Consider the following 12,167-nt stretch of genomic DNA (forward strand, 5'->3'; position numbering starts at 1 on the left):
AAAAAAAAAACTTTAGCAATCGAGTCTCAGTTAAAAGCACATTTACTCTTTAGTATTATAGATTAAAATAAAAAATCAGGATGTTCTTCAATAAAATGTTTGTCTAATAACCTATGTGTATAACCAAATGATTATGTCTTTATGAGTTTTTTGGAAAAAATTTACTTTGTACTTACCCACAATGTCAGCCATAAGTCCTGAAATAGTCTCATCTCCTATAATCCAAGGACGTTTCCCTACACTGTGACCATAGGCTCCCCTGAAATTGAAAAGGGATATAACAATCTTAGTTTTGGTGTGCATCTGTGTGTATAGTGTGTATCTCTGTGTGTCTGTGTCAGTGTGTGTGTGAGTTTTCAAATATCAACATTAGTGACTGAACATTTCTAAGTGAGTCTTTGTAATGTTTTAATAAAAAGCATGCTTTTTTAAAAACCAAAAGTAATATTTGAGAACTCTGCTTTTTAACTTGTAATTTTAAAATATTTCTTTGTTTTCTTTTGTTGGGGAGTATAGGGGGAGTTGACCATATAATATTTCATTATCTTTCTTTATTTTGAAGTCTAAGATATTATTTTTTCTCTTTTGAAAATTTTAAGGCTATTTGAATATCTTACCTGTATACCATTCCATATAATTGTATCTATACTACAACATTTTACAGCTACCTGAGGCTAGATATTAAAATGATTATTAATTGCATTTTAAAATATAATTATAATCTATGAATTAAATAGAAGTATTATAAAATGTGACTATACTCATGATGACATTTTAAGTTAATAGTGAAACTTGGCAATAATCAGAGACAATACTATATCTTCATCTGCTTGTGTGCTCAGTCCTGTCTTATTCTTTGTGACTCTACAGAGAGTAGCCAACCAGGCTCCTCTATCCATGGGATTATCCCAGCAAGAATACTGGAATGAATTGCAATTTCCTCCTACAGGGAACCTTCCCGACCCTGGGATCACTCCTGTGTTCCCTGAATTGACAGGTGAATTCTTTACCACACTGAGCCACCTGGGAATCCCATATTTTCTAGCAATTTCATCTATCACATTCTAGCTCAATTTTGTTATTCTAGTAAGTATCTCAGTAGGCATAATGGAAAAAATGCTAAATACATAAGATAATGTCAATCCTCAAGTCCTTTCTATCAAATAAGGAAGGCAAATACATTTGAAAAATAGGAGAAGAAATCAAGAAGAGAGTGACTTTGTGTGCTGTTACAAACTTGTATATTAGAAAGTTCTGGAATAGACTGTTCTTAATTCTTTTGGGATCCAAAGACTATGTAAACTTGGAAGAAAGGAATAAGCATGTGCTCTATGTATATAGTGTTAACTGTGATGAATATATATTCTGGAATTAAATAAGCTGGTAGTGGTGAGCTGGAAAACCTTCTCTTAGAGGTGAAAAGTAGTAGAATACGCCATCCTGAAACATCATTGTGGTACATTCATCATATTGTGCTATAGGCACTTGAAGAAACAGAAAATCCAAGAAGAGGCTTTCTCTGAACTTTGCTATCTGCCTAAAGACAGATCCTTCAGAAGAAATTTAGTTATCATAAATCTTCCCAAGAGTTTCATCAACTAAAGAAGATTGACTCTCGGCACGGTGGGTGCATGGCAATTGCTCAGCTGTGTCCACTGTAGCCTACCAGGCTCCTCTGTCCCTGGAATTTGTCAGGTAAGAATACCTGGGTGGGTTGCCATTTCCTTCTCCAGGGAATTTTCCCAACCCAGGGGTCAAACCCAGGTCTCCGGCACTGCAGACAGACACATTACCATCTGCGCTACCTGGGAAGCCTCTTAGCAAGGAGAGAATACAAGCAACACCACCCCCCAGATAAACTTCAGAACTATTCCTCCTATCTATTCTTCAAGGATCCGTCCATCTTTCACAGAAGTCCTTAACTATCCCCCAAGAGGCCTGCATCTTTCTTCCTCTTTAGCTATTAAATGAGATTTAAGCTTGAATTCTCAGCCACCTTCAGGAGTCACTCATTTTTCCCTGAATATTCCCTATGTATCCTTTAGGTATTCATGTTAATAAATTGTGTTAATAAGCAAAATTCTTTTTTTATCTTATTAACCTCTCTTTTATTACAGGGCTATCAGTTAAAACCTCAGAAGGCCAAAGGATTGTTTCTCCTCTACAGAGCAGTGGGGAAACTGGAAAGGAGGATCCCTTGCTGATTTCTGTGGTATGAATACCGCCCATCAATGAAAATCCTGAATGTTTAACATTTGACTCCATCACCTGGGATGGGCCAGTTCCAGGTCAATACTACGTACGAGGCTACATTTATTAGAGGCTTATAGTACTTAATTTCCCACTTTTATAACAGTAAATGGGTTATAATATGTACCTTAAAGGCTTTGTATGAAAAATAAATAAGATACCATGTAAAAGATCTTGGTACATGGTACCCCTTTTTTGAGTTGTCTTTCCTAATGCAAATCTAATGTTAAAACTCACTTGATCAGCATGTGAAGGCTTCCCTGGTAGCTCAGAAGGTATCTGCCAGCAATGTGGGAGACCGAGGAGACCCGAATTCAATCCCTGGGTTGGAGATCGATCCCTTGGAGACGAAATAGCACACACTTCAGTATGCCTGGAGAATTCCATGGACAGAGGGGCCTGGCACCGGGCTACAGTCCATGGGGTTGCAAGGAGTCAGACACGACTGAGCGACTAACACTGCACTACACATCAGCATGTGGTGTAAAACACAGTTTTTAAACTAATACTTCAGTTACCATATAAAGTGAGATGAAGGAAGAAGACTTTGAGAATAAGCAGACTATAAGAACTAAGGAGGAAGAGAAAGACAATTGTTCATGAGTATTATTCATATTATTGTTAGATAGCCTGCAGCTTGCCTCTTTCTTGACTTCCAATATAAATGCTAAAGACAAAAGTCTTTATCATTAAATAGTAGTTAAAGGCAGATACTTGGATCCTTTTTTATTTTAATCACATAGAGCTCCATGGCCTTGCTGATACCACAATACATCTTATTGCATTTAGGCAGTAAAATTCTATGTTCTGCCTCAGAGAATTTATATCTCAGAATATTATGCCACCTACTTCTCACCCTTGTAGACACCATGGTAATAATCTTTAAGGATCCATTTCTTCCTGCAATGCTTTTGGCATCTTCCTTCCTTTAAGATGTCACACACAGAATCAACTTCTTCATTTTGCCAGTCTACTAGCCTAGGGTAGTGAAATGTATTTAGGAAGTGTTACCCAAATAAACTCAAAGTGGCCTGTCATTAGAAAGAGCCGATGTGGATCACAGTGCAGTTATAAACATACATATTCAATTGAAGAGAAAGCTTATGTTGTTTTCATTCTAAACTGCTTAAAGCAGTTGCAGTGTAGGTGCAATCTTCTTTTACTAATGCTGTGAGGAAAAGAGAGCATAGGACAGAGTTCACTCACTACCATTGCATCAATCATTGCTGTGAGTCGGCTGAGATGTCTGTAGAGCAGTATTTGCTCATGAAATTAGATTTCAGGATATAAAATCTAATTAGGAAGTTAATAGAAATGTGGATCCTCTTTGAAATAGGGCTGCGCTTTAACCATCCTACAGAATGAAAAGTGCCCCTGCTTTTAAAAGCTCCCCCCAGTAAGCAAATAAGTAAGGCTTCAAAGAGTCTCCCTTAATGATACCACAACTTTTTTCTGTGACCCAGTTGATGATTAGCCAACAGAGATGTCAGGAAAAGCTCTGTAACATGTCATACCATGTACTTTTTTATTCATACTGGAGGCAGAATATGCCACACTAAAACTTGCCGCTTGGGCATAAGGATTATTATGTGCTGGAGGTACTTGAAAAAGAGCAAATGCAAGGGGAGGATATCTCTGAACTCGCCTTATCTGTGTGAAGACAGATCCTCCAAAAGAACTCACTTGTCATTAATTCCCTCTTTGGAAGTTTCATCAACAAAGGAAGATTGACTCAGGTCACAAGAGAGGAGATGAAGTCAGCACCACAGCCAGATAGACCTTGTCACAAACTACCACACTTCCCATCTATTCTTCTAACAGCCTATTCATCCTTCCTAACATTCATGTACTTTTCTCAGAGTGACCTGTATAGCTCCTCCTTAGCCCCTATTAATACAACATATAAGCTTTCAAATCTCATTGCTTTTTTTTGGATAATCATTTCTTTTTTTCCTGTGGTGTCCTCATGCATGTAATATTAAAAAGTAATAAAATTTTATGCCTTTTCTTCTGTTAATCTGCCTGTTACTTTATTTCCTAGGCCCAGTAATGGACCTGTGGAGTAGGGGGCAAGTCTTTCCTCCTCTACAATACACCTTTATATTTTTTAAAGAAAGAAACCCTTAAACTGAACGAGACTGCAGGTCTGCAGAAACATGTGTATCCCTGTGCTTCACCAGCACCCTTTCTGCACACATATTACCATGTAAGCTAAGTCACTGCAAACTAGGCAGCTTGTTCCTACTGTGTAATTCAGTGTGCTATTTTTCTTTTTAAGTAATTCTACCTAAAATGTATCAGTGTTTATAAGAATCCCTATAAAGACAAAACTGTGGCAACATTTTGCTCCTATAAAAAAAGAAAGACATTTATTTATCTAGCAAATGGGATAACCCAGAAGACCAATAATATAGTGGTTACTACCTAGGGACACAACATACATCCTTCAACTTACAATGTGCTCTTTAGGACTGATATAGCTGAATTTTACCACTATGATTACTTACTCATTCTCCTTTAATTGATCTGGGTCATTAGTAAATATTTAATTTTAAATATTCCCCCAAATTAAGTTTATTGCCTATCCATCTTAGCAGACCCACAATGAACAAGCATATGATATTGATGCTTCTTATTGTTGTTATATCTTCTTGCTGATAACTAATTATTATATATCAAAGAGTGAAATTACACTAAAAGTTTTCTATTTCAGAAAATTAAAATAATCTAAATATTATTATTTCATCAAATAATTTATTCTCCAAATAAAGTGTTATTAACCTACTTTAGAAATCATATACAGTTGAAAATGAATTTGGAAAATACTAATAGGCATTTAAAAAATACAGAGGTAAGCATTTTAATTTCATAGTCTTGCTTGAATCACTTGAAGTTGTAGAAGAAATCAATTGAGTCCTAAAATATTTCTAAGTGTGCCTGTATTCTTGACTTTTCTTTAGTGTAAAGTAATCAAATATGGCAGTCACGTGAATTATAAGATTGAGCTGCATGATGACCAGTGATGGTTTATTTTATAGATAAGTAGGTAATATGTCTACAATAGTCCGTGAAAGATGATGACTTAGAAGATAAAAAACATAAGCCAAATGTCATTTCCTATGTTATAGGTCATGGATGCCCAGAGATTTGATATCAATATCCCAGGGCAATATTTCACTCAAATTTCTCAGTTACTGTTAAGATTATAAATTTTTAATATTATTTTCCTCTGTTAAGCAAATAATTTTAAGGTACATTATTTAGTGACTGTGTAGCTCTCTTTGACTCAGTTCTCAAAATCTCTCACTGGTCAGGAATGGGGGTGGGCACTGTCTTGGTTTGGGTATCTGCTGAGAAGTAGGGCAGAATTAGGGTTGGAGGAGATGAAGAAGAACAGATAGTCAGATAATACTCATTACAATAACGAGTGGCTCTGGGTCCAGAGGCAAACCAAACATATGCAGGGGAAATTTAGTAAAAAACAAAGGCAATAGTTAGAAAGGCAAGTGAAGGAAACAACGGGCCACCAGAGTGGCAGGAAGATTACTTTAAAAGCATGTTTGACCTAAGAAAGAAATCCTAAGAAAGAAACATTGTCCAGACTTAAGGAAAGCCTCCTGAAAAAACCACCACCACTGACCCACCATCAGAGAAAAATGGCCCTTAGCACTAGGAGTTACACATTTACTTTCCCTCAGTCTTTCTCTTGGGGAGCTCCCAAGCAGGAAAGATTTGCTGGTTATTATCAAGTTGGAAAAGCCCAGTAGAGCAGACCATACTTTCCTACTGAAGCCTAAAACTGCCCACTTTTTGTTAAATTGGTTTTAATCCCTTACTCTGGCTGATAAGTGAACCACTGTAGTGTGTTTCGGTACCCATGTAAAATAAAGTTTACTCCTGCTAATCTGTGTGTGTGTATGTTCTGCATGATGTACAACTCTTTGTGTAGCCTGCCAGGCTCTTCTCTCCATGGGATTCTCCAAGCAAGAATACTGGAGTTGGTTATCATTTTCTACTTCAGGGATCGTCCTGACCCAGGGATTGAACTGGCAGGCAGATTCTTTACCACTAGTACCACCTAGAAAGCTAATCTATCTGTTGTCAATTAATCCTCAGGCCCCCAACCACTGGAAGGTAAGTTGATAGAGGAAAATTTTCCTTCCAACACAACATTAGCTGAAAAGGCTAGAGTGGAGTTTTAAGCTAAATATTTAGGAGTCAATATAAAATGAATAATGCAATAAATGAAATTAAAAACACTCTGGAGGCAACAAATAGTAGAATAACAGAGGCAGAAGATAGGATTAGTGAATTAGAAGATAGAATGGTAGAAATAAATGAATCAGAGAGGATAAAAGAAAAACGAATTAAAAGAAACGAGGACAATCTCAGAGACCTCCAGGACAATATTAAACACTACAACATTCGAATCATAGGGGTCCCAGAAGCAGAAGACAGAAAGAAAGACCATGAGAAAATACTTGAGGAGATAATAGCTGAAAACTTCCCTAAAATGGGGAAGGAAATAATCACCCAAGTCCAAGAAACCCAGAGAGTCCCAAACAGGATAAACCCAAGGCGAAACATCCCAAGACACATATTAATCAAATTAACAAAGACCAAACACAAAGAACAAATATTAAAAGCAGCAAGGGAAAAACAACAAATAACACACAAGGGAATTCCCATTAGGATAACAGCTGATCTTTCAATAGAAACTCTTCAAGCCAGGAGGGAATGGCAAGACATACTTAAAGTGATGAAAGAAAATAACCTACAGCCCAGATTAGTGTACCCAGCAAGGATCTCATTCAAATATGAAGGAGAAATCAAAAGCTTCTCAGACAAGCAAAAGCTGAGAGAATTCAGCACCACCAACCCAGCTCTCCAACAAATACTAAAGGATATTCTCTAGACAGGAAACACAAAAATAGTGTATAAACTCGAACTCAAAACAATAAAGTAAATGGCAACGGGATCATACTTATCAGTAATTACCTTAAATGTAAATGGGTTGAATGCCCCAACCAAAAGACAAAGACTGGCTGAATGGATACAAAAACAAGACCCCTACATATGTTGTCTACAAGAGACCCATCTCAAAACAGGGGACACATACAGACTGAAAGTGAAGGGCTGGAAAAAGATTTTCCATGCAAATAGGGACCAAAAGAAAGCAGGAGTAGCAATACTTATATCAGATAAAATAGACTTTAAAACAAAGTCTGTGAAAAGAGACAAAGATGGTCACTACATAATGACCAAAGGATCAATCCAAGAAGAAGATATAACAATTATAAATATATATGCACCCAACACGGAAGCGCCGCAATATGTAAGACAAATGCTAACAAGTATGAAAGGAGAAATTAACAATAACACAGTAATAGTGGGAGACTTTAATACCCCACTCACACCTATGGATAGATCAACTAAACAGAAAATTAACAAGGAAACACAAACGTTAAACGATACAATAGACCAGTTAGACCTAATTGATATCTATAGGACATTTCATCCCAAAACAATGAACTTCACCTTTTTCTCAAGTGCACATGCAACCTTCTCCAGGATAGATCACATCCTGGGCCATAAATCTAGCCTTGGTAAATTCAAAAAAATAGAAATCATTCCAAGCATTTTTTCTGACCACAATGCAGTAAGATTAGATCTCAATTACAGGAGACAAACTATTAAAAATTCCAACATATGGAGGCTGAACAACACCCTGCTGAATAACCAACAAATCACAGAAGAAATCAAAAAAGAAATCAAAATTTACATAGAAACTAATGAAAATGAAAACACAACAACTCAAAACCTGTGGGACACTTTAAAAGCAGTCCTAAGGGGAAAGTTCATAGCAATACAGGCATGCCTCAAGAAACAAGAAAAAAGTCAAATAAATAACCTAACCCTACACCTAAAGCAACTAGAAAAGGAAGAAATGAAGAACCCCAGGGTTAGTAGAAGGAAAGAAATCTTAAAAATTAGGGCAGAAATAAATGCAAAAGAAACAAAAGAGACCATAGCAAAAATCAACAAAGCCAAAAGCTGGTTCTTTGAAAGGATAAATAAAATTGACAAACCATTAGCCAGACTCATCAAGAAACAAAGGGAGAAAAATCAAATCAATAAAATTAGAAATGAAACTGGAGAGATCACAACAGACAACACAGAAATACAAAGGATCATAAGAGACTACTATCAATAATTATATGCCAATAAAATGGACAACGTGGAAGAAATGGACAAATTCTTAGAAAAGTACAACTTTCCAAAACTCGACCAGGAAGAAATAGAAAATCTTAACAGACCCATCACAAGCACGGAAATTGAAACTGTAATCAAAAATCTTCCAGCAAACAAAAGCCCCGGTCCAGACGGCTTCACAGCTGAATTCTACCAAAAATTTAGAGAAGAGCTAACACCTATCCTGCTCAAACTCTTCCAGAAAATTGCAGAGGAAGGTAAACTTCCAAACTCATTCTATGAGGCCACCATCACCCTAATACCAAAACCTGACAAAGATGCCACAAAAAAAGAAAACTACAGACCAATATCACTGATGAACATAGATGCAAAAATCCTTAACAAAATTCTAGCAATCAGAATCCAACAACACATTAAAAAGATCATACACCATGACCAAGTGGGCTTTATCCCAGGGATGCAAGGATTCTTCAATATCCGCAAATCAATCAATGTTATACACCACATTAACAAATTGAAAAACAAAAACCATATGATTATCTCAATAGATGCAGAGAAAGCCTTTGACAAAATTCAACATCCATTTATGATAAAAACTCTCCAGAAAGCAGGAATAGAAGGAACATACCTCAACATAATAAAAGCTATATATGACAAACCCACAGCAAACATTATCCTCAATGGGGAAAAATTGAAAGCATTTCCTCTAAAGTCAGGAACAAGACAAGGGTGCCCCCTTTCACCATTACTGTTCAACATAGTTTTGGAAGTTTTGGCCACAGCAATCAGAGCAGAAAAAGAAATAAAAGGAATCCAAATTGGAAAAGAAGAAGTAAAACTCTCACTGTTTGCAGATGACATGATCCTTTACATAGAAAACCCTAAAAACTCCACCAGAAAATTACTAGAACTAATCAATGATTATAGCAAAATTGCAGGATATAAAATCAACACACAGAAATCCCTTGCATTCCTATACACTAATAATGAGAAAACTGAAAGAGAAATTAAGGAAACAATTCCATTCACCATTGCAACGGAAAGAATAAAATACTTAGGAATATATCTACCTAAAGAAACTAAAGACCTATATATATAGAAAACTATAAAACACTGGTGAAAGAAATCAAAGAGGACACTAATAGATGGAGATATATACCATGTTCATGGATTGGAAGAATCAATATAGTGAAAATGAGTATACTACCCAAAGCAATTTATAGATTCAATGCAATCCCTATCAAGCTACCAACGGTATTCTTCACAGAGCTAGAACAAACAATTTCACAGTTTGTATGGAAATACAAAAAACCTCGAATAGCCAAAGCGATCTTGAGAAAGAAGAATGGAACTGGAGGAATCAACCTACCTGACTTCAGGCTCTACTACAAAGCCACAGTTATCAAGACAGTATGGTACTGGCACAAAGACAGAAATATTGATCAATGGAACAAAATAGAAAGCCCAGAGGTAAATCCACGCACATATGGACACCTTATCTTTGACAAAGGAGGCAAGAATATACAATGGATTAAAGACAATCTCTTTAACAAGTGGTGCTGGGAAAGCTGGTCAACCACTTGTAAAAGAATGAAACTAGAACACTTTCTAACACCATACACAAAAATAAACTCAAAATGGATTAAAGATCTCAACGTAAGACCAGAAACTATAAAACTCCTAGAGGAGAACATAGGCAAAACACTCTCCGACATACATCACAGCAGGATCCTCTATGATCCACCTCCCAGAATATTGGAAATAAAAACAAAAATAAACAAATGGGACCTAATTAAACTTAAAAGCTTCTGCACAACAAAGGAAACAATTAGCAAGGTGAAAAGGCAGCCTTCAGAATGGGAGAAAATAATAGCAAATGAAGCAACTGACACACAACTAATCTCAAAAATATACAAGCAACTCCTACAGCTCAACTCCAGAAAAATAAATGACCCAATCAAAAAATGGGCCAAAGAACTAGACGTTTCTCCAAAGAAGACATACAGATGGCTAACAAACACATGAAAAGATGCTCAACATCACTCATTATCAGAGAAATGCAAATCAAAACCACTATGAGGTACCATTTCACGCCAGTCAGAATGGCTGCGATCCAAAAGTCTACAAGCAATAAATGCTGGAGAGGGTGTGGAGAAAAGGGAACTCTCTTAGACTGTTGGTGGGAATGCAATCTAGTACAGCCACTATGGAGAACAGTGTGGAGATTCCTTAAAAAACTGGAAATAGAACTGCCTTATGATCCAGCAATTCCACTGCTGGGCATACACACTGAGGAAACCAGAAGGGAAAGAGACACATGTACCCCAATGTTCATCGCAGCACTGTTTATAATAGCCAGGACATGGAAGCAACCTAGATGCCCATCAGCAGATGAATGGATAAGAAAGCTGTGGTACATATACACAATGGAGTATTACTCAGCCATTACAAAGAATACATTTGAATCAGTTCTAATGAGGTGGATGAAACTGGAACCTATTATACAGAGTGAAGTAAGCCATAAAGAAAAACACCAATACAGTATACTAACGCATATATATGGAATTTAGAAAGATGGTAACAATAACCCTGTGTACGAGACAGCAAAAGAGACACTGATGTGTAGAACAGTCTTATGGACTCTATGGGAGAGGGAGAGGGTGGGAAGATTTGGGAGAATGGCATTGAAACATGTATAATATCATGTATGAAACGAGTTGCCAGTCCAGATTCGATGCACGGTACTGGATGCTTGGGGCTGGTGCACTGGGACGACCCAGAGGGAGGGTAGGGGAGGGAGGAGGGAGGAGGGTTCAGGATGGGGAACACGGGTATACCTGTGGCGGATTCATTTCGATATTTGGCAAAACTAATACAATATTGTAAAGTTTAAAAATAAAATCAAATTAAAAAAAAAAAAGAAAGAAAGCTATGGTACATATACACAATGGAGTATTACTCAACCATTAAAAAGAATACATTTGAATCAGTTCTAATGAGGTGGATGAAACTGGAGCCTATTATACAGAGTGAAGTAAGTCAGAAAGAAAAACACCAATACAGTATACTAAGGCATATATATGGAATTTAGAAAGATGGTAACAATAACCCTGTATACGAGACAGCAAAAGAGACACTGATGTATAGAACAGTCTTTTGGACTCTGTGGGAGAGGGAGAGGGTGGGATGATTTGTGAGAATGGCATTGAAACATGTGTAATATCATATATGAAACGAGTCACCAGTCCAGATTCAATGCACAATACTGGATGCTTGGGGTTGGTGCACTGGGATGACCCAGAGGGATGGTATGGGGAGGGAGGACGGAGGAGGATTCAGGATGGGGAACACATGTATAACTGTGGAGGATTCATTTTGATATATGGTAAAACCAATACAATATTGTAAAGTTAAAAAAATTTAAAAAAAAGACTTAAAGGCAAAAAAAATAAAATAAAATACTTATATTATTTTTAATATTCAAATAATATAAGTATTTAAATAGTTAAGATATTTAAAAAAAATCCAGTTTTAGCTGTCAGTAATTATTAGGGAAGGATAAGAAGTACATAAGATTAAGTTATTTTCCTTAAGGGATTTATAATATAGCTAAAAATATGAAACTAATGTAAGTAGATATCTCCAAACTACCTATTGTAGAGTGGTGATTACTATTACACTAGGTATTCCACAAGGGGTAATGA

At 36.5% G+C, this 12,167-nt stretch overlaps 1 protein-coding gene across 2 annotated transcripts in view; it reads right to left on the minus strand.

The window, feature by feature from the left end:
- Positions 1–12,167, minus strand: part of KYNU (kynureninase) — a 121,422-nt gene that overhangs the window by 85,918 nt on the left and 23,337 nt on the right. For both annotated transcript variants that reach the window (XM_070768326.1, XM_019973292.2), the window contains one exon: positions 177–259. In XM_070768326.1, the coding sequence (XP_070624427.1) occupies positions 177–259 (83 nt within the window). The remainder of the gene's footprint in view (positions 1–176; positions 260–12,167) is intronic.

The sequence above is a fragment of the Bos indicus genome, chromosome 2, assembly GCF_029378745.1.
Source record: "Bos indicus isolate NIAB-ARS_2022 breed Sahiwal x Tharparkar chromosome 2, NIAB-ARS_B.indTharparkar_mat_pri_1.0, whole genome shotgun sequence".
In the NCBI taxonomy this organism is placed as follows: Eukaryota; Metazoa; Chordata; class Mammalia; order Artiodactyla; family Bovidae; genus Bos; species Bos indicus.